At 45.5% G+C, this 27,835-nt stretch overlaps 1 protein-coding gene across 3 annotated transcripts in view; it reads left to right on the top strand.

Moving 5' to 3' along the window:
- Positions 1-27,835, top strand: part of LOC127670179 (phenazine biosynthesis-like domain-containing protein 2) — a 56,415-nt gene that overhangs the window by 14,839 nt on the left and 13,741 nt on the right. Inside the window, exons 1-10 of one of the 3 annotated variants that reach the window (XM_052164530.1) lie at positions 74-136; positions 230-368; positions 14,146-14,245; positions 14,768-14,866; positions 19,749-19,858; positions 19,975-20,004; positions 20,562-20,650; positions 21,010-21,188; positions 23,474-23,536; positions 24,389-25,566. In XM_052164530.1, the coding sequence (XP_052020490.1) occupies positions 285-368; positions 14,146-14,245; positions 14,768-14,866; positions 19,749-19,858; positions 19,975-20,004; positions 20,562-20,650; positions 21,010-21,188; positions 23,474-23,536; positions 24,389-24,501 (867 nt within the window). In that variant the 5' untranslated portion in view covers positions 74-136; positions 230-284 and the 3' untranslated portion in view covers positions 24,502-25,566. Of the gene's footprint in view, positions 1-73; positions 137-229; positions 369-14,145; positions 14,246-14,767; positions 14,867-19,748; positions 19,859-19,974; positions 20,005-20,561; positions 20,651-21,009; positions 21,189-23,473; positions 23,537-24,388; positions 25,567-27,835 lie in introns of those variants that run through there. The other 2 variants (XM_052164529.1, XM_052164531.1) reach the window with 2 other exon arrangements.

The following is a 27,835-nucleotide window of genomic DNA, read 5'->3' as shown; positions in this document are numbered from 1 at the left end:
ATTACGGTTGGGGAATTCTGTTGGGGTTGAAGGGTGAATAGCCAAAGGTTAAAACTTTCATTCGGCTAGTATTTTAAAAACAGATTAAATGCAGAGGCTTTGAAAAGTAGCAGTGGCACACATCTTGAGGTGCAAAGTATGTTGGAGTAATTGACTTTTTATCTGGGAACTATGAACTATGTCTATACATGGGGTAAAACATTAACTTTTTTCTTCTTCTTAACAACAGGAAGTGAAGCGGGCTGTCAGCAGGGCAGGGAGCTCCCACACAGCCAGCCAGGAGAATGAAGCTCCCAATCTTCATAGTAGATGCATTCACAGCGACAGCTTTCCGGGGCAATCCTGCCGCAGTCTGCCTTCTGGAGAGCGTGAGTACCCAAGGGTTCTCAAGGGCCATGCCTGAAATTCCAGATATGTGTAGAGCCCAACACATGTGCAAAAGAAGTGAGACTGGTCCTGTGTGTAACCACTTTGGCTTGTGTTCTGTGTCACACTGCTGATGGCCGTGTCTTCAGGTTATGAGGGAACGGCTGTGCCTAGACTGAGTCAGACCCACACAGACTCCCAGGCAGGGGACCTGGCAGCAGCTGGGAGTCGGGGCTCATGCCTGCAACTCTGGTGTCCCAAAGGAGAAGGCAGGAGATCATGAGTCTGAGGGCCAGCCTGGGCTAACTCTGGTGTCCCAAAGGAGAAGGCAGGAGATCATGAGTCTGAGGGCCAGCCTGGGCTATATATATGTAGCAGGTCCTAGGTGAACTTGGGCTATATATAGAGAATAACCTCACAAAAATAAAAAGTAATGAATAATCAAATATTTTATAAAAGAATGACTGGTATTGCCTTTCAAAATTAGGTTTTTGTTTAATTAGCATTAAAAACTAAGCACACAGTTCCAGAAGTTCTGTGCGCAGGCATCATTTGGCGTGTCCCCGGCTTTCCATCAGGAATAGGTGGACGGTCTTCACTGTGTTACTCTGACTGGCTGCGACGCCCTGTGGAGCCCAGGCTCCCCCCAGATCCCACTGTTTCGTCCTTGAGTCTGGGACCGCAGGGTTCATTATCACTCCAGCCTTAACCTCTATCTTGGAAATCTCGGAAGTCTCTGACAAGCCGGAGAAGCTGAGATCAATCCCCGGGACACACACGGGGAATGGAGAGAACTGACTGTTGCACCATGGGGCCAGTGAGATGTCGCAGTAAGTAAGGGAGCCTGCTGCCAAATCTAACGACCTGAGTAGATCTCCAGGTTCAACATGGTGGAAGGAAAGAACAGAGTGCCTGCAAGTATCCTGGCCTCTGTGAGAGGGCACAACACAGACACAGACACAGACAGACACACACACACACACACACACACACACACACACACACAAAGAGTTTCAGGCATCAAATAAAAAAAGAGGATGCAGCTGCAGGACCAGGATTATGAATCTGAGGCTAGCCTGGGCTATGTAGCAGACTCTCAGCCAGCCTGGACTATTAATGAGAAATGTCTCAAAAAAAAAAAAATCACTGTTACCCTTCCACTCAGAGTAGTCAGCATAAAGGAGTTGGTTCTCTGGGGCTCAAGGGTTGGCTGTAATCCTGTCTCAGCTGTGTATTCATTACATAACCCTGCAGCCTGCCTTTGCCTCCCGCCAGACACAGAGGGTAAAGGAATTACCAGGCTTTATCTAGTCATACAAGAGCTCAGAAAGATTAGTGAGAGAATAATTAGCAACCAGATTCCAGGTTCCAAATTTAGAATCTTCTTTAGGATCAATCTGGCAAGCACAACTTCCTGTCAACCAATTGCGGAATCAATATATCTGTCTGTCAAGAGTCTTACTATAATACTACCTATACATATACATACATATACATATATTTGAGACATAGTCTATGTACCTATGTCATCTTTGAGTTGTGAGTGATTTAAATATTTAATATTCACCCAGATAATAATAATAATTGTGTTGTTATATAATATTGATTATCTCCTGGCCATCAATAAACACAGGAGTTAAAGGATCTGTCCTATTTTGGTGTTTTGTTTGTTTTTGTTTTTGATGGTTTTGTTTTTTGAGGCAGAGTATCCCTGTGTAGCCCTGGCTGTTCTAGTACTTGTTCTGTAGACCAGGCTGGCCTCGAACTCAGAGATCCACCTGCCTCTGCCTCCTGAGTGCTGGGATTATTTCTTTTATGCCTATGTGTGTCTTGTGTGCATGCACATCATCACATCAGAAAAGGGGATCAGATTCAACAGGACTACAGTTACAGATGGTTGTGAGCCGCCATGTGTGTGCTGGGAATTGAACTCAGGGCCTCTGGAAGAACATCCAGTACTCAACTCCTGAGCCGTCTCTACAGCCCTCTCTATCTTTACCCACTTGCCTTTAAAAATATGTTTTATGTTACTTTCAATTTTTATTTTTTTTTTGTTGTCTTGCAGTGTTTTTTTTTTTTTTTTTTTTTTTTTTTTGTTTGCAACAATCTCACTATGTAGAACAGAATGGTCTTGAACTCACAGAGCTCCTCTTGCTTTTGTCTCTTGGAGCTAGAATTAAGGGTATGCCCCCACCATGCCCAAAATTCACATATTTTCAAAACCGAGGAAATGAAACTATAGTATAGTCTAAGATCCTCTAAGTAGGAGTGGGACAAGGATGTGAAGGTGGAAAGAGCACGACCAGCTAAGGACTCAGCATCCCAACTTGCTCAGTGCAGAGTAGAGCCTCGTCTATCCAGCATCCTGAGCTTTTCCGTAGCTATTCACATCGCGAGCCAGCTAAGTCTTGGCAGAGGACTTTGGGTCATTCTTCCTTGGTGGCCACAGAGACTAAAACACCTAAAGGTGGCAGGGACATTGAGGACTGGCAGAGTGGAAAATGTTGGGTTTATTTGCTTGCTTAGCTTTTGTGTTGCGGCTTGAACTTGGGGCCTTCTCCCCACCAGGCGAGGACTCTGCTACAGGATTAGCTCCTTAAACAATACTGGATTTCATCAAAGAAAAAAGCCATGAGATTTTAAATGTAGGAATTGAGTGCATTTTGGTTGTGTTTTTTTTTTTTCAGTCTTTTTAAAAAACCTTATTTAAAATTTGATCAAATCAACCGGGCGGCGGTGGCACTGTAATCCCAGCACTCTGGGAGGCAGAGGCAGGTGGATTTCTGAGTTCAAGGCCAGCCTGGTCTACTGAGTGAGTTCCAGGACAGCCAGGGCTATACAGAGAAACCCTGTCTCAAAAAAACCAAACCAAAAAACAAAACAAAACAAAATGATCAAATCAAAACATTGTATGGTGCCCGCAGATATAATTTGTATGTTTTATGTATAGTATCAGTCAATAAATTCATTGAAAATGCTTTGACTGGGATGAGATAGATTATCTAAAGAACTTGCTGTATAGGCTTAGGCTAAACTGTTTAGGGCTCCATCTGTGCCACTACAGGAAAGCCACACCCACTGCTGCATAAAAATCCTGGTGCCACATTTTAGGGGTGCACACCCACACCGAGGTAAGCAAGCCTTCACCTGTGCTCTGTAAGGAAGCCTGATGGCTTATTGGTGCCCTAGGGGGACTTTGGTGGCAGTGTACCCTGGTTGGTCTTTGGAACCTCAAGAAGTGGAGAGGGAATTCATCTTGGCTTAATTTTTTTAAGATCTATCTATCTATCTATCTATCTATCTATCTATCTATCCATCCATCCATCCATCCATTTCATGTACATGGGTATACTGTTGCTATCTTCAGACACACCAGAAGAGAGTATCGGATCATCATTACAGATGGTTGTGAGCCACCATGTGGTTGCTGGGAATTCAACTCAGGACTTCTGGAAGAGCAGTCAGTGCCCTTAAGTGCTGAGCGATCTCTCCAGCCCCTCATCTTGGTTTTCATTCAGTCAGCAATGACTCCTAACACTTGTTGTAACATACGGTGCCCACATGGGGGAGGCACCAGGTAGGCTGATGTAGAACAGTATGAAGGTGTCACATTCAGCTGAACTGTGGCAAACCTTTCTCCAAAGAATTCTGCCTAGGAGCTGGAGAGATGGCTCAGCAGGTGAGACCACTGGCTGCTCTCACAGAATACTCAGGTTCAGTTGCCAGCAGCCCGTGGCGGCTCACAGTCACCTGTAACTACAGATCTAGGGGTTCCAGTGCCCTCTTCTGGACTCAGCAGGCACTAGGCACGTGCGCATGTGATGCTCAGACATCCATGCAAGCAAAATATTCAGACAGGTAAATAATAATTCTTAAAAAATACATATAAAAATCTCCCAGAATTCTCGGGGTTGGAGAGGTGGCTTGGTGGTTACGAGTACAGGCTGCTGCTTTTCTAGAGGACCTGGGTTCAATTCCTAGCACGCTCATGGCAGCTCACAGGCATCTGTAACTTCTGCTTCAGGGGAGCCAATGCCTCTGGCCTCCTTGGGTACCTAAACTTATATACACATACCCACATGCAGACACATGCAACTCTGTAATCCCAGCACTCTGGGAGGCAGAGGCAGGCAGATTTCTGAGTTCGAGGCCAGCCTGGTCTACAGAGTGAGTTCCAGGACAGCCAGGGCTATACAGAGAAAAAAAGGGCAGGCATCATCATGCCTAGCTAACGATTATTTTAAAAAACTATTAATGTGTAGCCGCCAGCAGCTACATGTAAACCGGGTTACCTGTTGAGAGAATTTTGGGGTCATAGGGAAGAGCGGCGAAAAGAACGTACGGCTAAGTCAATGTTCACTGATCAAAGCCGTAAACTTTAATGGCGCCAGACCTTATAACAGTTCGGGCAAACCCTTCCCCCCAGACTCCAGGCTGAGTTCCGGTGGAAGTTGTCTAGCTTCTCTTGGAGGTCTTCGTCTTGACTGCTCCGGCAGCTGGGTGGGTCACCTGTTTAATTCAGGAATCCCTATACCAGGAAGAACAATGAACTTAACCTTTACTACGTGCACTCCACCCTAGGTGGAGCAGGATCCTGGCTAACTGGGAGAAGTTAACCTTGACCAAAGTCAAACTCTGACCAAGTGCAAGACTGCCCCAATATGGCTCTGTACATGTCCTCCCTTTTTTTATTAATTTGAACACGAGGAGGTAGAAAACAAGTGGATAAATATCCTTCATAAGAAGGCGGGCCTTAACCAGGAGGGGAAGCATTGACCGTAATTCCTCTTAAATATTGTATAACGTCTTTTTCAGAGGAGGGGTAATAGGCTCCCTTATTATTTTAAGGACAGCCTCTCGACGTTAACCCCTATGCAATTAGGTGTACTTCCTGGGGACTCAGAAGCAGAAATTCACCTCCCCATGCAGTGCTTTGCCTCGCACGTCTCGCTGGTACCCATGTTTGTTCAAAAACAAACACACATAGATCTGAGTTCTATGTGGCTCCCTCTTTGGAGATCCACTTGTGTAAGTTTTGAAGCCAGGGGGGTCTGCAAGTGTCTTTAACAGACATGTAATCTCTCCATCCAGGTGAGCCTGGGTGGAGACAGCCAGTCTGCTTAACAGACAAGGTCAAGAGTTAAAGGTGGAATAGGATTAACTTGTCCCAGAAGTATCCAATTCAGTTGTAAATTAACAACTTTAAGGACCCAAAGCTTGGCCTCTGAGGTGGGAGAGGTAGCCTTGTGAATCAAGAAATAAGCTGTTACTTCTCAGGAAAAGTGGAGACTATATGTTAAATTAACACAGCTGGCTGAAGATTGTTAGCCATCTTCAAAATTGGAATCTTCAAAATTGGAATTATTTCTAGACCAGTCTATGGTTGAGTCAGCTGAGCACAATAAGGAGAAGAGTCATTTTAACTCTTCTAATTAATTTTTCCTAAGCTAGCATAACAGTCTCCATGTTCTGTCCCACAAAGTCTAAAAGCTTGAAGCTAGGCAATTTATCTAACCTGGGACATTTAACAATTGAGGTAAGTCAAGAACATATATCCAATATAACTCTTATGTTACCATGGTCTGGGCATTCAGCAAGCACACAGTCAGCATATCTTCTGCAGCATTCTGTGGAAAAAACAGAGGACATGCCTTCTCCCCCAATATTAAATCAGGATCATGGCATATGTTAGTAAGTGAATTCCTTCATTTCACCTAGACATCAATATGCCTAATTACAAGATGTCATATACATTTAGCAAGGAGTTTCTTGGCATCCAATTTTAAAATTTTAAAATTTTCTTAAAAACATGTAAGCATAATTTAAATTATATGCACAGGGACACAATTTCCCCTCTCTTCTTTCTTCCAAGAAGATATTGTTTTATTAATTTAAGTTGGAACACAAAGTATAACCCATAACATAGGCAATAACTATGTAATTATATAAAATATAGTTGCTTTTTCTGTTAGAGCAGTTGCAACTAGACAGCCTAAAAATGAATCATTAGTCACATGTACATATTTTTTTAATCTTTTAAATTAGAAATATGAATATCATTTATCTGTAATAACTAAGTCCTCTAGGATTAACACCATTACGTGGTAGAGGTAGAAATTGAGGACATCAAGAACAAATCTTTATAATTTGATGTGCACAAAATATAAAATTATTTCAAATACCTAAAGGACAGTCATTTAGAGAACATATCCTTTGTTCTTAGAAATTTGAATCACATTTGTATAAACTGTAGAAATTAAGAATTAGCAGTATTAAAAATGGACCAATTTTAAGCAATTATAAACCATGAGCTATGTATATCTACTATTATTAAAAGTTTGACCTTTAACATCTTAAAAATAGCTGCTATAGCACCCAATTCAGGTATCTGTGTTGAAGCAGGGAGAAACTTAAAGGAATAAACATGTGATCTGATAGTACAAATTATCTTTTGGATAACAATTATTAATTTTGCCTAAAAATGCTTGCCATGTAATAGACCAACCATTAATAATAAATTTGATTGTTGCTTGAAGCAAGGAACAAACGTTTCCTACCTTGAAAACAGAGGTTTAAGACCTTCTGTGGCAAGCTTAAAATGAGGTAAATATAAGATAAAGCCAATTAATATATCTTAACAACCTTTGAAAGCCATTTACCTAAAAATTCTAAAAGTCTATAGGAGCAAGGGCCTGTAACAAACATTCTATGAACATTGTACACTGAAAATTTTAAGATCTTAACTTCTAGTATAAAAACAGAGACAAAACACTTTTTTTTTTTTTTTTTTAAAGCCAAACACTCCTTAGGTGGGGCCTGTAAGGCAGAAACAATTTCTCAAAACTTCCTCACTAGCTTCCCCTGAGGCAGCTCTAAGCTTTGCATTAACTCAAATGTAAATTTTTTTATCTGCCCTAGGATCCACCTTGAGTCCTTGGCAAGGACATTGTATGAGATTCCTCAAATGTAAATATCTTCTAATCTGAGCCTTTTATCTAAGACCAGACCCAAACTATCTGTCCTGCAAGGACATTTTGAGGATTAAACAAAAGAAACCAGTAATTCCATGGTCAAGGGAACCTACTTGATATCAAATACATTTCTACAGAGATATCCTTTTTAATCTTGGAGGGTTAAATTTTGCTCCTACCATTGTAGCCTATAAACTTGTGGAAAAGTGGCAATGGGCCCCTAAAACCCATAGCTGTATCACTCTCAAAATTATCTTAATTACAAAATGTTAACAATTACGAGCCTGCAAACTGAAAACTGTAGCCAATGACACACTGATTTTTATTGTAACTCAATGTTTTGTTGCAATATTAGAGCACAATTGTAATTTTGGAAGCAAATCTCAATTTTAAACAATCTATTTTCTTTAAAATTAATGGCAAACACATATTTACAGCACAAGGTTTGTATGCCAGTTCTTATGTTCAAGTGTATAACAGTGTAACTTATTAAAGAGACAATATTTTAGATCTTAATCTTCATTAAGTCTAATCTCCAGGCCAAGATTCACATGAAACACCATGCCAATTTAGGAGCGTCCCAAAGGCCTGTATTTCCTGGATTGCGTCATGCCACGTGGTGTTCTTCAAAATGGCGACTACCCTAAACTAAAAGCCTTAACCATCATGCCACGTGTTCAAAATGGCGACTACCCTAAACTACCAGCCTTAACCATCATGCCACGTGTTCAAAATGGCGACTACCCTAAACTACCAGCCTTAACCTAACTTTTGTTAATAACATTATACCTTTTAAATCATGTGCAGTGACTTAAGCCAATACTCTATAGTCAAGACATGCAAAATATACCTTTAAATCCAATTATAAACAAGAACAAGGCATGAGTGGCGTTAGGCCACGTGTAGTTAGTTAAGATAGCTCTAACACTGAATCACCAGTTTTAAACTAACCTTTTCTTAATAACACTATACCTTTTACATAATAACCAATTAATTTATAACTCTTTAGTCAAGAAATGTAAAGCCTTATATCATTAAAACCAATTAGAAGCAAGTATAAAGCGACTACATGAATTTCACAAGCCAAACCAAGGTCTTCCCAAATCTCGAGGTTTCTGGGCTTTTAAGAGCGGCTTTATCCCCAGCCACGCTTGCCTCTTGAGTGAGCTGCGCTGTCGCGGCGTGGCTTTGAATCAATCCCCACACAAACTGTGGCTAGCTCAAGAGGTTACCAGCAGATGTAATCTTTACCAATTTTTTCTTTTTAACATGAAACAGTCATTCACACAAAGACACAGAGAGGACATAAACATACACATAGACAGACAGTCGGTGCACCGGGACAAACACGGAAAGATACACAGAAAGTTAAGCGTGCTTGTTAAGCAATTGCATCCATTTTCCTCTTTAAACAGCTCTTAGAAGCTGTGGACATATGCCTATTTTTAAAAACCCCTTTCTTTTCGCCGAAATCAGCTCTTACGAGCTTTGGGCAAATGCCTACCAAATTCCTTCCCCATATTTCCCTATCTTATCAACCCAAGCAGTCCTGCGCTGGGTCCACGCAGTATGCTTGAAAAACTGTATCCATTCCTGCACTCACAACCATAGACACGAATTCACTAGCGCTAGTTTTGCCCTCTATGTTGCTTACCGTGCGGACACCATTAATTTTCACCTTTTTCTGCGAAGCTTCGCTGGATAGGGCCACCTCAGGAATTCTCTCGTGCCAGGTCTTCCCACGTTCAGGCGCCACTATGTAGCCGCCAGCAGCTACATGTAAACCGGGTTACCTGTTGAGAGAATTTTGGGGTCATAGGGAAGAGCGGCGAAAAGAACGTACGGCTAAGTCAATGTTCACTGATCAAAGCCGTAAACTTTAATGGCGCCAGACCTTATAACAGTTCGGGCAAACCCTTCCCCCCAGACTCCAGGCTGAGTTCCGGTGGAAGTTGTCTAGCTTCTCTTGGAGGTCTTCGTCTTGACTGCTCCGGCAGCTGGGTGGGTCACCTGTTTAATTCAGGAATCCCTATACCAGGAAGAACAATGAACTTAACCTTTACTACGTGCACTCCACCCTAGGTGGAGCAGGATCCTGGCTAACTGGGAGAAGTTAACCTTGACCAAAGTCAAACTCTGACCAAGTGCAAGACTGCCCCAATATGGCTCTGTACATTAATGGTAATAATAAAAGTAATACTAATAGAATTCTTGTTAACTGGCAGTTAAACCCACTAGTTCTGTGGGTTTACCTTGGGGTGGACCAGACAGGACAAAAGGGTATGAAGACTGGGGATGTGGCTTGGTGGGACCCACCTTGCCCCAGTATAAGTGAAGCCTAAAATAAAACAGTGAGTAGGAACGTTGGGTTATGTGATAGAGTTTGATTTTTTTTTTAATTGGAGGTTGGGCCTTAGCCATGCTAGGCAAGTGCTCTACCATTGACCTACGCCCCCAGCCATAAGAACTATTAGGAACACATGATGGTGCAGACAGTGCTTCCTTTAGGGGTTCTGTTGCAGAGGAAGGGTCCCAATGTCTTCTCGTGTGTTCTTAGCACCTCCTGTACCAGGTGCTCTGGCTTCTCTGAAAGGCAATATGGTAGAGGGACAAAGACCCAGAAGACAGGTTGTCACACGTAGGCTGCCGGGTCTCTATATTGCCACAAGATGGGAGTATAAAATAAAACTTTATTCTGCTTTCGCCGGCTCCATGATCCTATGGATCCTAAGATGTCAGCCAGCTTCTGTTCTCCTGAAATCAAGGGATATAATGTACAGGTAGAGTCCCTGAGGCGCGCGTCACACACACACACACACACACACACACACACACACACACACGCACGCACACACACACGCACGCACACACAGACACAGACACACACACACAGACACATACACACAAATTTTCATCACAATATTTATTTTTCCATTTTATACTACAAGCTTCTTTTGCACATAAGTACAACCCTGATCAGAGGGTGTGACTTAGTAGTAGAACACAAGATTGGTGTGTACGACCCACCCTCCAAATAGCCAGACATGGCTGTCTGTTTTGTTCTGTTTGAGACAGGACCCCCTGTTGCCTCAACTGAGGTGTGTAGCTAGAATGCCTTGAACTTCTTTTAAAAAAAAGATTTATTTATTTATTATATGTAATTATACTATAGCTGTCTTCAGACACTTCAGATAGTTGTGAGCCACCACATGGTTGCTGACATCTTAGGATCCATAGGATCATGGAGCCGGGGAAAGCAGAATAAAGTTTTATTTTATACTCCCATCTTGTGGGTAAGTATCGTAGGCAGGACACAGCCAGCATCTTCTTGTCTCACACTGCCCAAGCATCACTCTGCTCTTGGTATTGGGAACTTGATCTCCGTGAGGATGCTGAAAGGAAGTGGATGCTGAAGCCAGAAGCTTGCTGGGCATGGTGGGGCGTGTCTGTGATCCATCCCAGAACTTTGGAAGTAGATGAAGAAGGACCAGAAGTTCGAGGTCGGGGCTGGTGAGATGGCTCAGAGGTGAAGAGCACTAACTGCTCTTCTGAAGGTCCTGAGTTCAAATCCCAGCAACCATGTGGTGGCTCACAACTATCTGTAACGAGATCTGACTCCCTCTTCTGAAGTGTCTGAAGACAGCTATAGTATAATTACATATAATAAATAAATAAATCTTTTTTTTTAAAAGAAGTTCAAGGTCATTCTAGCTACACACCTCAGTTGAGGCAACAGGGGGTCCTGTCTCAAACAGAACAAAACAGACAGCTGTGTCTGGCTATTTGGAGGGTGGGTCGTACACACCAATCTTGTGTTCTACTACTAAGTCACACCCTCTGATCAGGGTTGTACTTATGTGCAAAAGAAGCTTGTAGTATAAAATGGAAAAATAAATATTGTGATGAAAATTTGTGTGTATGTGTCTGTGTGTGTGTGTGTGTGTGTGTGCGCGCGCGCGCGCGCGCACGCGCGCCTCAGGGACTCTACCTGTACATTATATCCCTTGATTTCAGGAGAACAGAAGCGAGGCTGTGTCCTGCCTAAGATACTTACCCAATGCGAGACTCTGCTCACATTCTCCTGTCTACCTCATCAAAACCCGACCTGATGTGCAGACCCAGCATAAGACCTTATCGATAAATTCATACATTCAAAGATTTATTTTTCTTTCATGTGTATGATTGTTTCCCTGTGTGTTTGAATGTGTACCATGCGTATTCCTGATGCTGGCAGGGGCTAGAAGAGGGCCATGGATGGATCCCCTGCAGCTGGGCTTACAGATAGTGGTGAGCATTTTTTTTTTCTTTTGGGGGACAAGGTTTTTCTGTGTAACAGAGCTCTGGCTATCCTGGACTCATTTTGTAGCTCAGGCTAGCTTCACATTCACAGAGAACTGCTTGCTTCATCGGCCTCCCAAGTGCTGGAATCAAAGGCGTACGACACTACCCTTGGCTGGTTATGAGCACCTTTAAAGCCCAGAGAACTTCTTGTTAAAGTCTCCATATCTCAGGGCTACAGACAGAGCTTAATGCAGAAGACACGTGGAACATGGGTGACACTTGGATTCAGCCTCCTGCATCCCCAAGTCCTAGACCAACCAACCCTGCCTGCCTCAGTGGTCTGCTCGGTGACATGGCTCACTACGGCTTCCCGTGGGTGTCTTGTTTGCACACAGAATCATTAGCTTATATAACAGGACTTCTCCGATCTTAGTGTGCACCGGGATTCCCCTGGCCTCAATCCCTGGCATCGTGTTTGGGAGGACGTTCTGACTGAGCAGGCCAAGGGAAGGGCCTATGACTGTATCAGACTCCTTTGGCAATGGTTCCTACTCAGCACTCCCTGGTGCTCCCTCAGAAGCCTTACGACGGCCCATGTTTCTCTGCTTGCTGGCGCCTTGCCTTTCTGCAAAGTGTCAATGAGATAATAGGGAGCTTGGGATGGCCAGGTAGTGCAGAGTGTTAGGTTACAGGCTGGCCAGGTAGTGCAGAGTGTTAGGTTAAAGGCTGGGTGTGAGCCACTCAAAATGAAAAGCTAATATTCTGTCTATCCACCATCTATCTGTCTGTCATCTATTATCTGTCAATCATCTATCTATCATCTATCTACTACCTATTATCTACTATCAATAATTTATCTATCAATCATGTTTCTACTATCTATCAATCAAGTATCAATCTATTGTCTGTCTGTCTATCTATCTATCTATCTATCTATCCTTATTTATCAATCATTGTTTTGGAGACAAGGTCTCGTGTAGCTAGCTCAGGCCAAACTTAAATTTGCTATATGGCTGAGAATGACTGTGAACTCACAATCCTCCTGCCTTCATCTTCCAGGTACTAGGATACGAGATGTATCGATGTGGATGATTTAAAAATAAAACCAGCTGGGCAGTGGTGGCGCACGCCTTTAATCCCAGCACTTAGGAGGCTGAGTTCAAGGCCAGCCTGGTCTACAGAGTGAGTTCCAGGACAGCCAGGGCTATACAGAGAAACCCTGTCTGGGGGAGGAGGGGAGGAAAAAGAGGGAAAAAAAAGAAGAAAAAAAATAAAACCAACCTGTCTTTAAGGGGGAAAAAAAACAAAACAATGAACCAAAATAAACCCACCAAATAATTAGTTTTTGTTGGAATAAAGGAAATGGGGCTGAGGATGTCTCAGTTGGTAGAGTGCTTGCCCAACAGGTGCAAGATCCTGAGTTGGATCTCAGCACCGTGTAGATAGAGTGCACACTCGTTACCTGCAATCCCTGCATTCAGGGAATAGAGACAGCAGGAAGAATGAGTTTCAGAACAGTGCTTCATGAGGCCCTGACCATCTCCAAGGATTCCTAGGCAGTTGGTTGGAGGGAGACATGTTCTTCAGTGGTACAGGTGTTGAATTGCTCTTAAAGCTGTAAGAAACTATCATTCATGTTCCTATAAGCAACTCTAGCGCAACTCACAGGATAATAAGAAACTGCAAAAACCTAAAAAGAAAAAAAAACCCAAACAACAAAATAAACACACACACACACACACACACACACACACACACACACACAAACACAGAGAGACTTTAATTCTTTACCATGTGACTTAGATTTCCTTTTAAGCACCGTCTTAGGGTTTCTATTGCTATGCAGAGACACCATGACCACACCTTTATAAGGAAAGCATTTCATTGGGGCTGGCTTACAGTTTTAGAGGTTCAGTCTGTTACCATCATGGCAGGACATGATGGCCTGCAGGCAAACATGGTGCTGGGGAAGGAGCTGAGAGTTCTACATTTTGATCCAAAGGTAGCAGGAGACTGACTGTCATACTGGAAATGGCTTGAGCATAAGAGATCTCAAAGCCTGTCCCCCACAATGACACACTTCCTCCAACAAGGCCACACCTAATAGTGCCCTTCCATATAGGCCCATGGGGACCAATTACATTCAATCATGTAACATTTCTCTTTCTCTTTTTCCTTCCCTCCCTTCCCGTGTGTCTCCCTTTCTTCTTCCTTCCTTCCTTCCTTCCTTCCTTCCTTCCTTCCTTCCTTCCTTCCTTCCTTCCTTCTTTCTTTCTTTCTTTCTTTCTTTCTTTCTTTCCACATGGTCTCGATGTGTAGACTTAGCTGTCCTGGAACTCACTCTGTAGACCAGGCTGCTAGCCTCCAACTCATAGAGATCTCCCTGCCTCTGCCTCCCAAGTGCTGGGATTAAAGATGTGCACCACTATACCGAGTCTAAGCATTTGACTTTTGGTACCGATAAGCCTCTATGTTAAGTCAGATCTGTGTTCCAGACTCTCAATAACTTTTTTATTTTCTATTTAAGGCATTGGATGACAATGTGCATCAGCAGATTGCGAGGGAAATGAACCTCTCCGAAACCGCTTTCATCCGAAAACTGCAACCGACTGATGACTTCACACAAAGTAAATATGCATTTAAAGTTTTGCTTTACATTTATTTGTGTGTGTGTGTGTGTGTGTGTGTGTGTGTGTGTATGTGCCTGTGCACATGCCACAGCATATGTGTGAGGTTGGAGGACAAGAGTTGGGTCTCTTCTTCTGCCATATTGGATCCTGGGATCAAACTCCTTGGACCTCTCCTAGGAGGGAGCAGAATGTTTCTCTACCTTGTGCTCACTCTTTTTTTTTTTTTTTAAAGATTTATTTATTATATGTGAGTACACTGTAGTTATCTTCAGACAGACCAGATCTCATTACAGATGGTTGTGAGCCACCATGTGGTTGCTGGGAATTGAACTCAGGACCTTCGGAAGAACAGTCAGTGCTCTTAGCCACTGAGCCATCTCACCAGCCCAGTGCTCACTCTTCTAAGGAAGGTTTTTCCTGTTAGCCACACTAACGATTTAGGAGAGAAGATGCTGAAGGATCTCTAACCGGACTGTGTGGGCTTGATCTTGCTTTTCTTTGACCTTTCCTCCTCCTAAGGCTCCCGTTTTGGACTGAGGTGGTTTACCCCAGAGACTGAGTTCCCCTTGTGTGGTCACGCCACGCTGGCTTCTGCGGCTGTGCTGTTTCAAAAAAGAAGTAAGGTGGACTTTGCTTATTTATTTATTTATCTATTTATTTATTGTTGTTTGTTTTGTGACAGGGTCTCATTTAGCTGCAGCTGGCATTGAGTTTCCTGTGTAGAAAATGGTGGCCTTGAAATTCTGGATCCTACTGTATCTAGCTCCCAAGTATTACAATTATAGCATGTGCCACCATGGCTCACTAATGTGAATTTCTTTTAAAAACTTAATTAATTTACATGTGGCAGGGATTTGCATGGCCAGAATGGACTTGGCATATAGTGTAATGTCTGAAAAAAATGAAGGCACACTGTTCTCCACATAGTTTTCTGCTCATCTTGTTGGGGTCCAGTCAACAACAAATGACCTGAACTCTGGTCTCAGCCAGTCAGGGATAGTTTATTGAGCATTTGCCCCAGGACTGATTGACTGACCAAGGTTGTAAAACTGACTTAGCAGATTGTGACCTCGAGCCAGGACCCTACAGAGCTTTTAAGCCTGAAATCCACAAACATCTGTGCCAAGTTATTCCACCAATCAGGATGTAGGGATGGGGGATTTCTTTAGGAACATGTCTTGTACATTTATCCTGTCCTCGTTGGGGGGGGGACTTGCCTTCCCTAACATTCATGCCCCAACTTGCCAACCAGGATGTCTATTACCTATGCACACGTCACTTTCTGCCCAGTAGGATGTCAGTTCCCAGGGAGGTCTTGGGAATTTAAGCTTTACTTCCACCCCTATCCAAAGATGGAATCTTATTCCAAGTGGCTTCTTATATTGGTGCAGGTGTCTCTCTTATGTTGGGGGTCCATCTCAGGGGCAGCTAATCATACACAGGGGCAGGAAGTGCTGCCCGGTGGTTGGTTTGGGTCCAAGCTTATTGAGGCTAACTATACAAAGCAGTTCTAAGTCACAACACATGAGAAAGCTTCCTTGTAACATTAGCTCAAGATGGTTGGTTAGATAGGCGTTTGTTACCTAGCCCTTAACAGATCTTAAAGTCACACTTTTTTTTTGAGATTGGATTTCTTATTCCAGGCTGACCTTGAACTCTTGATACACCTAGAACGTCTGCTCTTAGTTCCTTTCCTCACCCAAGTCTTGGCATTATAGGCTTTCCAGAACACAGACCTTTTACGCAGATCTGGGGAATTGAACCGCCAGCTCCAGGCATGCTAGGCAAGTGCTGGACCAACTGAGCCACACCCCACCTCCTGTTTTTTAAAAAAACGGTTCTTCCCACCTAACTCTGTTCAGCCTGGAACTTGGTACCTGGGCCTGGCAGGAGGGACTTGGGCTTTCGGTCACCTCTGTCTCCTGGTGCTTTGGTTATAGCTATGAGTCACCACACCCAGCTCCCCAAACAGCAACTAAACACAATTACTTTTTTTTAATTATTGTTGAAGGCTGGACTGATCTAAGGCTCTCCCTGAGGCTCTGATACATGGAGCCTCTGATTTAAGGAAAACAGCCCCTTCTCTAAATCCTGGAATTTGGTTGGCAGAGCTGGTAAGAACCTTGGGGGAGCTGTAGATCTCTTCCCACTGTGCAGGCTACAGTTGCCAATCCCAAGGCTACTATGGGCTCTGTCTGTGGTGCTCTGGAGATAACCCAGGTCCTCCTTCTGCAACACTGTTTAGCTCGCTGATGACTTCATCCCATTGTATGACAGTTTCTGCCGACTGCCCCATCCCCCCTCGAACTAATATGTAAGGTTATGTACTTCTTAAGCAAGCTTCTTTGGCATAGGACATAGCTTGTGCAAGACCTCCCCACCCCGCGCTCACTGTTCTATCTTCTTCATCCCTGTCCCCTGGACCTTCCTTCTTAGGAGCCTGTCAGTTTTTCTATTTATTTTTATGAGTATAAGTGTTGTTTCCTGCGTGTTTATCAATGTACCATGTATGAGACATGCCAGTAGAGAACAGAAAAGAGCTTTAGAGTCCTGAAACAACTGTATTATATTTTAATTAATTAATTAATCACCTTTAAAAAAAGAGTTATGTATATGAGTCCACTGTAGCTGTCTTCAGACACACCAGAAGAAGGCATCAGATCCCATTACAGACGGCTGTGAGCCACCATGAGGTTGCTGGGATTTGAACTCATGGCCTTCAGAAGAGCAGTCAGTGCTCTTAACCGCTGAGCCATCTCTTCAGCCCAATTAATCACTTTTTGTGTATGCACAAATAAATGTCAGAGTGTACATGTGGAGCTCAGAGCACGATCTTCAGGAGTCTGTTCTCTCCCTTCCATTATGTGGACTGAGGTACTGAACCCCAGATATTTGTCTAACTGAGACATGTAGCTAAAACTCAAAGAGTAATTTTATTTCTTTGTTTTGTTTTATTTTTCAAGACAGGGTTTCTCTGTGTAGCCCTGGCTATCCTGGAACTCTGTAGACCAGGCTGGCCTCGAACTCAGAAATCCACCTGCCTCTGCATCTGCCCCCCAAGTGCTGGGATTAAAGGTGTGTGCTCGGCACATCACTGCTCGGCACATCAAAGAGTAATTTTTAAAGTCAAACATTTTAGGGGCTGGAGAGATGGCTCAGTGGTTAAGAGAACCGGCTGCTCTTCCAGAGATCCTGAGTTCAATTCCCAGAAACCACATGGTGGCTCACAGCCGTCTGTAACTCCATTCCCAGGGAATTTATGGCTGCCAGGGACAATGTACACACGTGGTGCACAGACATACATGCAGGCAAAACACTCACGCACATTAAAAAAAATGTTTTTTTTTCTGAAAATAGAAAATAAAATCAAACATTACAATACAAATCCAAAGAGATACTGATTTGATACTTATATGATGACAAATGACCACTGAAAAGCATGAAACACCTTTGCTCTCTGTAATTAAACTTATGTTTCTGTAAGAGAAACACATCGTATGTGCAGTAGAAATGGTGCAGTTTATAACATGCCACCGTCTCAGATCTAGCCTGCGTGTTTCATTGGTGTGAGGGGTGAAGGTTCGCGGAATGCAGAGTGTGCTTGTCTCGTTTGCCATGACGTCATGCCACAACACGGGTGAGCGCAGCCAGAAACACTCTATTCATCACACGTAAGACTTTTAATTAATTTTTGATTATTGGGTGTTCAGAAGCCTTGCACTATTGACACATTGTTTGCAACATCTCCATCCAGTTACGTGACCCCATATAAGGATATGACTCATGGTTGAGGAAGGTGGATACTGGAGCTAAAGAATAAGATGAAACAGGTGCAAGGAGCTAGAGTGGGAGGAGGCAGAGCTTGGACAGGAGGTGGAACTAGAGAAGGGGAGGCGGAGCTAGGACAGGAGGAGGTGGAGCTAGAGCGGGTGTGGGGGGGGAGGCAGAGCTAGGATGGGAGGAGGCAGAGCTAGGACAGGAGAAGGTGGAGCTAGAGGGGGGGAGGTAGAGCTAGGATGGGAGGAGGTGGAGCTAGGACAGGAGGAGATGGCGCTAGAGGAGGGGGCAAAGCTAGGACAGGAGGAGGTGGAGCTAGAAGGGGGGGAGGCAGAACTAGGCTGGGAGGAGGCAGAGCTAGGATGGGAGGAAGTGGAGATAGAGCAGGGGGCGGGACAGAGCTACGATGGGAGGAGGCAGAGCTAGAATGGGGGCGGAGCTAGAGCAGGAGGAGGCCCAGTAGTGTCTTTTCTAGACTTATGTGCCCTTAGGTTCTTGAGGGAGCCTGTGCCTGGCAGGAGATGAAGCTATAAGTTAGCCAAGCCCTGTCAACCATGTAATCCTTTCCTCCCTGATGCTGCAATAAAATATCTGACTGAAGCAAGTTAAGGGAGGAGGGTGTTGTTTTGGCTCACGGTTCAGGGGACACAGTCCATCGTGGTGGCCATGGTGGCACAGCCCATGTTTTTAAGAGTTTGCACTAGTAACACTGAACTTAGAGAGGAAGCAAATAACCTTGGCTCAGATGCTGGCCAACTTATAAACCCTCCAAGGCCCCTGGCCCTTTGTAAAGATGGGGTGTTAGAAAGTAGCCACTGCTCAGACCACAGTACTGTGCGGAAGTCCTTTCCCTCCTAAGACACTGACAGGCATGCTATGAGACTCTGTGCATCTCTAAGTAGCAGACTTCCAGTGTCAGAAACTCTCACCTGGGGGAGTGACTTTATACCAAAGCGGGGTCTAGCCATACATCCTGCTCCATACCCCATACCTGCCTCCTTCCTGGAAAGGCGTGTGCTATGAAATCACCCCAAAGGTAGAGGAGGGGAGCCCCCAGTTCTGCCATGTCAGCACTGATATTTTATCTCTTCAGAAAACCCTACCATGTCTTTGGGGCTGGAGCCTTTACTCAGGCCAACACCATGCTGTTTGTCTGTCTGCTTATAGTGTTAACAATTATTTTAATAAACTCCTAACTCCCGAACAATCTGTCTTAGTGCCCCTCTTAAAAACCCCCATGTGAGACCTTTCACCTGTGACCGTTTCCTATGCTTCTCCCCAAAACAGTACAACTAGCAGAGGACCAGGTATTGGGGGAGACATTTTACTTTCATAAAAAATCTGATCATGATGAGAAAATGATTTTGTGTGTGTGGGAGGAGAAGAAGAATGAGGACAAGTTTAGGTGAAACTGTCCTGAATTCCCAGTTACTCAGGAGGCTGAGAAGAGAGGATTAAGACTTCACGGACTTCCTGGGTCACATCAAGGACTCAAGGCCAGCCCGCTGGTCAGAGATAAAAGACCTAGGAGAACTGGGGACATAGCTTAGTGGGAGGTATTTGCATATGTGACCCTCTGGGTGCATTCCAGAGTAACACACACACACACACACACACATACACACACACCACACTCTATGACCACTACCCACCAAACAGCATTGAACCCCCAGAAAACACAATCCCACTTATTTTCCTGACCTTTGACCCCTCCTCTGTCCAGAGAACACGAACAGCACCCTGACCTTTGTCACGATGAGCGGGGAGCTAAAGGCCAGAAGAGCAGAAGACGGGATTGTCCTGGACTTTCCTCTCTACCCAGCCTGCCCCCAGGTCAGCTCCCAGTTACTGCATCTCACAGAAAGATGACAAGTGCGGTTACTGCCACAGACTGCGTTTAGCCCACGGCTCTCCTCTTCAGCACTGACTTATCTCTGTTCCCCTTCTAGGACTTCCATGAAGTTGAAGACTTGATAAAGGTGGGTGAAAAGAATTTGCTTTGAGCCTTTGTGATGTGAACCATACTTCGAGTCCTGAAATTGAAGGGACTCATGGAACCTGGGGACAATAAGGGACCTGGCTCATAACAAATATTTCATAGAGATTGTCCCTCATATGTGGGGACGGAAGCGTGCCTCTGAGGAGCTGTGTTGCTGTGTTGCTGTCCTTGAGGATATCACTGTGTAGCCCTGGTTGGCCCTGACCTCACTATATACACAATAGAGGCTTCCAATTCACAAAGAGCCTCCCTGCCTCTGCCTCCCATGTCTCCCAGCTGCTCTGTTCTGGTTTTGTTTTGCAGCAGAATCTCAGGCTTCCCAGCCTGCCTTCACATTTGCTACGAGCCGAGGCTGACCCCGAGCCCCTGAGCTCTCTGCCTCTCTCTCTCTCTCTCTCTCTCTTGGGTATGAGCACCTACAACCCCATATTCAGTTAATGTGCTGCTGGGCACTGACTCAGGGCTCTGGCAGGCTACACAAATATCCAACAACTGAGGAGAAGCTGGGCCTCTGAGGAGTTTTGGTCTACTTCACAGGCAGCCATAGGTGACACCCTGGTCCAGGACATCCGATACTCTCCAGACACCAAAAACCTCCTGGTCCGGCTCAGCGATTCTTATGACAGGTGAACACCACATTTGACCATTTACACGCCAGCACCCAGATTTCCAGCTCTGCTTTGGTCAGGCTGTGCTGTCTCCAAGCATGGCTTACCTCCCCTTTCTTCTTCTTGTAGCTTTGGCTGGCCTGGAAATCACTCTGTAGATCAGGCTGAACTCAGACTCACAGGGATCCACCTGCCTCTGCCACCAGAATGCATCCGCCACCATGCTTGGCCCAACCCCGTTCTTTGCCAAGGGGAGATGCCAGGGCAGGCTCTCCTTTCCCTCTGCTGAGCCATCTGGGTGTGGTCCAGACTCTTTCCATTGTGTGCAGGGGTGGTGTGGAGATGCTTATTCCTAAGTCATCCTGTTTGTGCTCAAGGTCCTTTCTAGAGAGCCTGAAGGTGAACACCGAGTCTCTGCCTGGAACTGAGAAGACAGGGAAGGTGAGAGGCCTCATCCTCACTCTCAAAGGAGAGCATGGGGGGCAGACGGCCCCGTATGACTTCTACTCCAGATACTTTGCGCCATGGGTTGGTGTGGCTGAAGACCCTGTAACAGGTACTCTTCTATGAGTCTGGGCTGGGCTGGAGAGATGGCTCAACGGTTAAGAGTGCTGACTGCTCTTCTGAAAGTCCCGAGTTCAATTCCCAGCAACCACATGGTGGCTCACAACTATCCACATAATGAGATCTGATGCCGTCTTCTAGGGTGCCTGAAGACAGCTACAGTGTACTTACATATACCAATAAATAAATCTTTGGGCTGGAGTGAGCAGAGGCCCTGAGTTCAATTCCCAACAACCACATCATGGCTTACAACCATCTGTACAGCTACAGTATACTACTCATATACATAAAATAAATAAATAAATCTTAAAAAAAAAAGAATTGAAATAAAAGCCCAGAGAGATTACAGAGTAGTGAGGGGGTTTCTTTAAAGCAATCGTATAGATCAGGAAAGGACACTGTCCACATAGTGAGTTATATGAGCCAATACTGCTGAGGGGTCAAAGTATTGTTTGGAATATGTCTGTCTGTCTGTCTATGCTCTCAGGCGTGCAGTACCCCCAGGACACTTGGACCTGGGGTGCTCAGTGGTTGTGAACTGTTCAGTATGGGTGCTAGGTCTTCTGTAAGAGCACCAGATGCTCCTAACTCCTGAGCCATCTCTCTGGTCTCCCACATCTTCTTTTATGGGGTTCAAGAAAAAGAGGAGTTTGGTTACTAAGGACATAATTTGGGGAGATCTTCTATTTTGATTGGCAAGTATATGGGTGATATGAGCCCTTTCTTCCTGAGCATTCCCCTTTGCAATAGTGCATCTGGTTTTAAGCATATACACGCCCAACCACGCACAGGCTTAGGGTGGTAACTAGGAGATGCTCCCTGGAAGTTCACTTTGAGGACAGTCTGTGTTATTGTACATGAGCCCAAAACTAGTCTAGGTTGGATTAGCCCATTGACCACTGAGTAGTTCTCAGATTGTCTTCCAGGATTTTTTTTTGGATAGAAGTAGGATGTTATCAAGGGTGTGTTAAGGGGCGTAGTTTATTTAACTTATTCCCCTTGTTTATAGCAGGTAAACATGCAGCTCTGAGGAGCTGGTGTGGGGGAGGAGGTCCCTAATCTGTTAACAATTGCTAGGTACATTGTTCAGAGAGAGGTGTGTGCATAGCTCAGGCCAAGCGGAGCCCTAGGCTGCCAAGTTATCCCCTATGCTTTCTCCCACTGAATAAGGAGGAGGGCTACAAAGTATCCTCCCAGTGACCTTTACTAACAATGCACCTAGATCCCTGAGCCAACACCTGCAGACTGTGTACCTTCCTGAAGCAGAGGGAAGACTTCGAAGATGGGGAGAAATGGGTGCCTTCTGTTTTCATTCTCCTTGAGGACAGTGGTGTAGGTAGCCAAGGGTGGGGTGTTTGATGGAGAGCCCTGCTAGGGGAAGCAGCACCAGGGCTGAGAGGAGATGGGCAGAGCTCCAGATGCCAAGAGCCAGGATGGCTCACGGAGTCCTTGGCGAGGAACAAAACGCAGGCAGTCCAAAGCTCAGCACACAAGCACAGCTGAAGACTCGGGCAACATTCACAGTGCCCATGTAGAATGGAGAGCTTCTCCCCATGGTAGGGGATTCTGGGTAGTGCATGTGCACACACACACACACACACACACACAAATGTATGTACATTTCTGATCCATCTGCCTCTACCTCCTGAGTGCTGGGATTCAAGATGTGTACCACCATATTGGGGCTCAATACTGCTGAAACCAAAACACAAATTAAAAAAAAACCTCCAATTAAAAAGAATGTGCGTTGGGTCTCCAAAGCCCTGGACAGTGAGCTGTTATCTCAGTTTCCTCTCTCCTTCCCATTTACACAACAGGAAGATGGAGTTATGGTCCCTGAAAGATACAGACACCTTTGCATGAAGGCCTTGATTTGATGACAAGTTGGCAGACAGGCATTGAAGCCCGCTGCCCTGCCTGGCATGGTGGTACATGTGTCAAGGTAGCACTTGGGAGGTTCTGGCCTAAGGAAAATTATCCTCAACAAGCTGCACAATAGCCTGCCTGCAGGATAGTCTTCTATCTCAAAAGAGAAAACACAAAGAAACAAAAATAACCCTGTGGTCAGTGCAGGTGCAGAGAGAACAAGAGAGATTTGACAGGTCCTTAGGAAAAGCTCATTCCGAAACCTCTCTCCTGCTTACTCACTCCACACTGCACTGTGGCCACCTTGACAGAGGATCCAAGGTTTAGTCAGACTGGAGGCTTGACTGTAAGTGTGGCTACCGTTAGAGAAAGGTCTTCACACCTCCTCTCATAGCTTGTGGCTTCTCTCAGGGTCCACCCACACTGTTCTTGGCCCCTACTGGTCTGAGGAGCTGGGGAAGAAGGAAATGCGAGGTAAGAAAGCTCCTCCCTGCCCCTTCTCTGCTCTCTGAGTGCTTGGGTATTGAACTGGGGGTGGGGGTGGGGTGGGGGCTTCAAATGCTCAGCAAATGAGATGCCAGGACAGGTGCTCCCCCAACTCCCCCTCCCTGCTCTCTTCTTGAGACAGAGCCCTGCTGTGGGGTTCAGGGTGACTAGAGTGTGCCTCAGCCTCCTGAAGGCCCAGCCCCCCCAGGAGAGACATAAGCCTCAGGTGCACGGAAAAGGAGTCCCAGCTGGAGGAAGCTCACCATCCAAGGCGGGCTCTGATCCTGGGGATGAGATCTCACTGAAGGGAGGAGAGCTGAGTCTCTGTGGCCTTGATGGGGAGACCAGGTGTTTATTCTCTGGCCTTGCTGAGACTGGAGCTTGGAACTTCTTGAAGGCTGAGGCTGTGGCTCATTTGTGCACCCGGCCTTATGGTTGCTTTAGCTTACTACAAAAAACCCAAACTCCTGACTTTTCTCAGCTGAGAAGGGGCAACAGGTGGTAGAGGTGGGGGTGGGGAGTGGGGGTGGGTGGGGCTTGGGGGTGGTGGAGGTCGGGTAGGGGTGGGCGAGGACTTGCCTTCTTCACCTTCATCTCTTCACAAGTCGTTGAGTTTTCCCTGAAGAAGCTTTAGGTGGGTGGGGCAGGGCTGGCAGTGTGTGTGCAGTTGTGTGTGGACGTCTGGGACACTGGAGAGTGGGATGGGTGTGGGAGGGGTCGTGGACCCATGGAAACTGGCCTGGGAGGAGTCCTGGGTTTGTAACAACAAATCTTGCACTGGGTGGGCGGTAAATCCCAGGGGAAATGCTCTTGATTGGCACCAGGCCGTGTTCTCCTTAGCCTTTCAGTGTTCCCGCCGAGGAGGGGAGCTGGTCATTTCCCTGAGGCCTGATGGACGAGTTGACTTGAAGGGCGGAGCTGCTATTGTCTTGGAGGGCACGCTGACAGCCTAGAGATGCTTATGCTGGGCTTGGCCACTGCTCAACAAGGAGTCTTCTCTATAGCCAAGAGCCCAACCCAACCCAACCCAACCCAACCCAACCCAACCTAACCCAATGGCAAACTCACAGAACTTGGCCCAGCAAGCCTGCAGAATGGTGCCCTCGGTCCTCGTGTGAACAGAAAGGGGAAGAAAGACATCTGATGGAGGTGTGGTAGTGTCTCCAGAATCCTTTCCTGATGGTGGGCTCTGGGCTCTGCCTGTGTGTGCATCTTCTGTCCCCACAGAAGACACAATGCTGTCCCTTCTTTTGATTATGACTGCCAATCAAAGTGAGAGATGAATTGATAAGGAATGAGAAGGAATTTAGACTTAGGTGTGGGGGCCTTATAGAAGATTTATTTTCTGAGACAGCATTTCTCTGTGTAGCCCTGGCTGTCCTGGAACTCTGTAGACCAGGCTGCCCTCTAACTCACAGAGATCAGCCTGTCTCTGCCTCTAGCATGTTGGATTAAAGGCATGTGTCACTATCAAATGGTTTCTGGTAAATTTTACAAATGTGTGTGTGTGTGTGTGTGTGTGTGTGTGTGATTTTAATTTAAAGACAGAGTCTTAATGTATAGCTCTGGCTGGGAAGAAACTAGGCTAACCTCCAACTTGACACCTGCCTGCCTCTGCCTCTCAAGTGGTGTGAGCCCTCATGGCCAGACTCACAGTCTTTTCAACAGACCCAGTAACTCTGTGGAGATGCAGACCTAACACTAAAGAGAGTAGACTGTAAAGGGTCCCAGAGGCTTCACTATGGCTGTGTGGAGTATGGAGGGACTTGGTTGTGAAGACAGCTAGGGGAGACAGTTCCTATTGCAGGATTCAGAGAAACCTTGGGGTTTAGGAAACAAATCCTTTGCATTTTGAACTCGGCCAGAGGTAATGATCAGGACAGCCCCAGGAGATTACCACAGTGTGCATTTGATTTGGTGATGTGATGATAAAAATACACACTCAGAGAGTGTGATATGAAATCTTTCCCTTCTGTGTGGCTTCGAATGGCAGTGTCAATGTCTTCTCTTGTTTAATAAAGCGTGATTAAACAGAGCTTTGAATTTGGTGAAATCTGTGCCTCTGACTCCCCGTGGGCGCCTTTGGAGTAGGATTTCCTTCTCCTGTTAGCAAGATTGTCCTAAACCTGATGTGACAGCATCTGCCTGGGATTTCAGCACTTGGGAGGGAGGGGCAGGAGGATCTCGAGTTCAAGGCCAGCTTCAACTCAACAAATTTATCAACTAGCCTGAGCTACTTGAAATGCTGTCTCTACAAGCAAAGAAAAGCTGAGGCGGAATTTAAAACATCTCTTAAAAACACTAGAGGCTCCGGTGCTAGGAGGGGATATGCCTGTGTTAAAACCACCAGAGGCTCAGGGGCTAGGAGGGGATATATCAGTGTTATAAAGCATGTGCCTGGCATGACTGAGTCCCTGAGCTCAACACACACACACACACACACACACACACACATATACACACACACAATTTCAGAAGGCTGTTTAACTGTCATTTCAGAAGCTTGCCGCTGTGTCTCCTGACTATTGGGGTCGTGTATGTTCCCTCTCAGGTAACATTTAACAAATGCTGATGGGTGGAACCAATCAGCCTCAAGTTCAGTCAGGCCCCAAACATAGTTCACTTTGAGATGGAGGCATCCCTGTTGCAGGATATCTGAACCTGTTTCTAGTTAGGATGTGGCTCAGCCTCAGCACACACCTTTAATCCCTCTGGCTGGAATACAGACACCTCCTTAATACTCACCTTTAATCCCAAACATTGAGGGTAATATTAGTTTGTAGAACGATGAAAGTGATGTCCATTTGAGTGACAGAAAAAAGTGACGAATCAGATAAAGAATGGACAGAATAGGATACGCCCATCTCTCAAGAGGAGAGGAAAGAGAAGCTACTTCAGGGAGAGACAGGCAGTACAGGAGGAAGAGAGTCTACTACAGGAATACAGTGGAGGTGGTGGAGAGCAGCTAAGAGAGGGAGAAAGCGGCAGTTTTACTGGGAGAGTCTTACAGAGACAGACTGAAGAGAGGACAAGCTAGACATAGGTAAAGACAGAAGGAGCCAGAAGATTACTACAGACTTCCAGAGTTAATTTGTCACCAAACAGAGAAAAAAAAAATCAGAGACTTGAGAAAGAAGCCAAATTGAATCAGTCAGGTGGGGGAGGAGTTTGAACCAGAACAGCTGAGTTGAACCAGCCAGCTAGAACAAGAGAAGTGTGAACTTACTCAGAAGCACGTCTCAGAGGCTGAAAACACTCTAGGCCTAGATTAGATTGTATGGAGGCTAAAAGCGTCTAGGACCAGGCCTAGGTTAGCAGATATTTGCAGTAAGCCTTGGAGATGACAATTACAACAGAAGGGTTGGAGAGATGGCTCAGCGGTTAAGAGCACTGACTGCTCTTCCAGAGATCCTGAGTTCAGTTCCAGGCAACCACATGGTGGCTCACAACCATCTGTAATGGGATCTGATGCCCTCTTCTGGTGTGTCTGAAAACAATGACAGTATACTCATATAAATATAATAAGTCTTTAAAAAAAATTACAAAAGAAGAATAGAAGAATATATATAAAAGGCCTCCTGTTGCAGTCTCCAGACTCCGGTACTACAAGCCAAGGCCACCAAGCCTGGCTCACAAGCTTCCATATTAAGCTGTGATGGCCACTGCCAGATGCAGAGGCAGACTCCTGTAATCCCAGCTCTTCAGGAGGCGGAGGCGGGAGGACTTCAGGCTGAAGGCCTGTGTAGGTTCCACAGAGAAACCTCCACCAACTCAGCAAGATCCCTGACCCACACAATAGCAAACAAAGTTAGCTAGAACATTTACCAGGCACGTGTGAGGCCTGGGCTCCATTCCAGCCGGGCAAAAGGAAATCACGTCAGCAGAGGCTTCGTGCCTTTCTGCACTGACTCCTGCTATCTGATAGAACAAGGGCGATTTGCCATGAAATCCCCAAACCACCGCATAAACAACCTGATATGCGGTGGGAAATACAGAGGGCTTTGCGGCTGATGGAGAAGCAGCCTGGCAGGTGACACTGGACAGCAAATCCTCCTGTTTGTCCTCCACACTCCAGTCGAATGTGAGCCCAGCAATTACTTCTTAAATCATCTGAGTAGATATTGTGAGCCAGGAGCTCCTCTGGCAGCTATGTGAATTCAAAAGGAGAAAAGGTAAGTCGGGTGGTGGTGGCACGGGACTTTAATCCCAGGACTGGGGAGGCAGAGGCAGGTCGATTTCTGAGTTCAAGGCCAGCCTGGTCTACAAAATGAGTTCCAGGACAGCCAG

Source organism: Apodemus sylvaticus, chromosome 19, assembly GCF_947179515.1.
Source record: "Apodemus sylvaticus chromosome 19, mApoSyl1.1, whole genome shotgun sequence".
Lineage (NCBI taxonomy): Eukaryota > Metazoa > Chordata > Mammalia > Rodentia > Muridae > Apodemus > Apodemus sylvaticus.
Note: the sequence above shows the minus strand (reverse complement) of the source record. Positions and strands in the feature narration are given on the sequence as shown.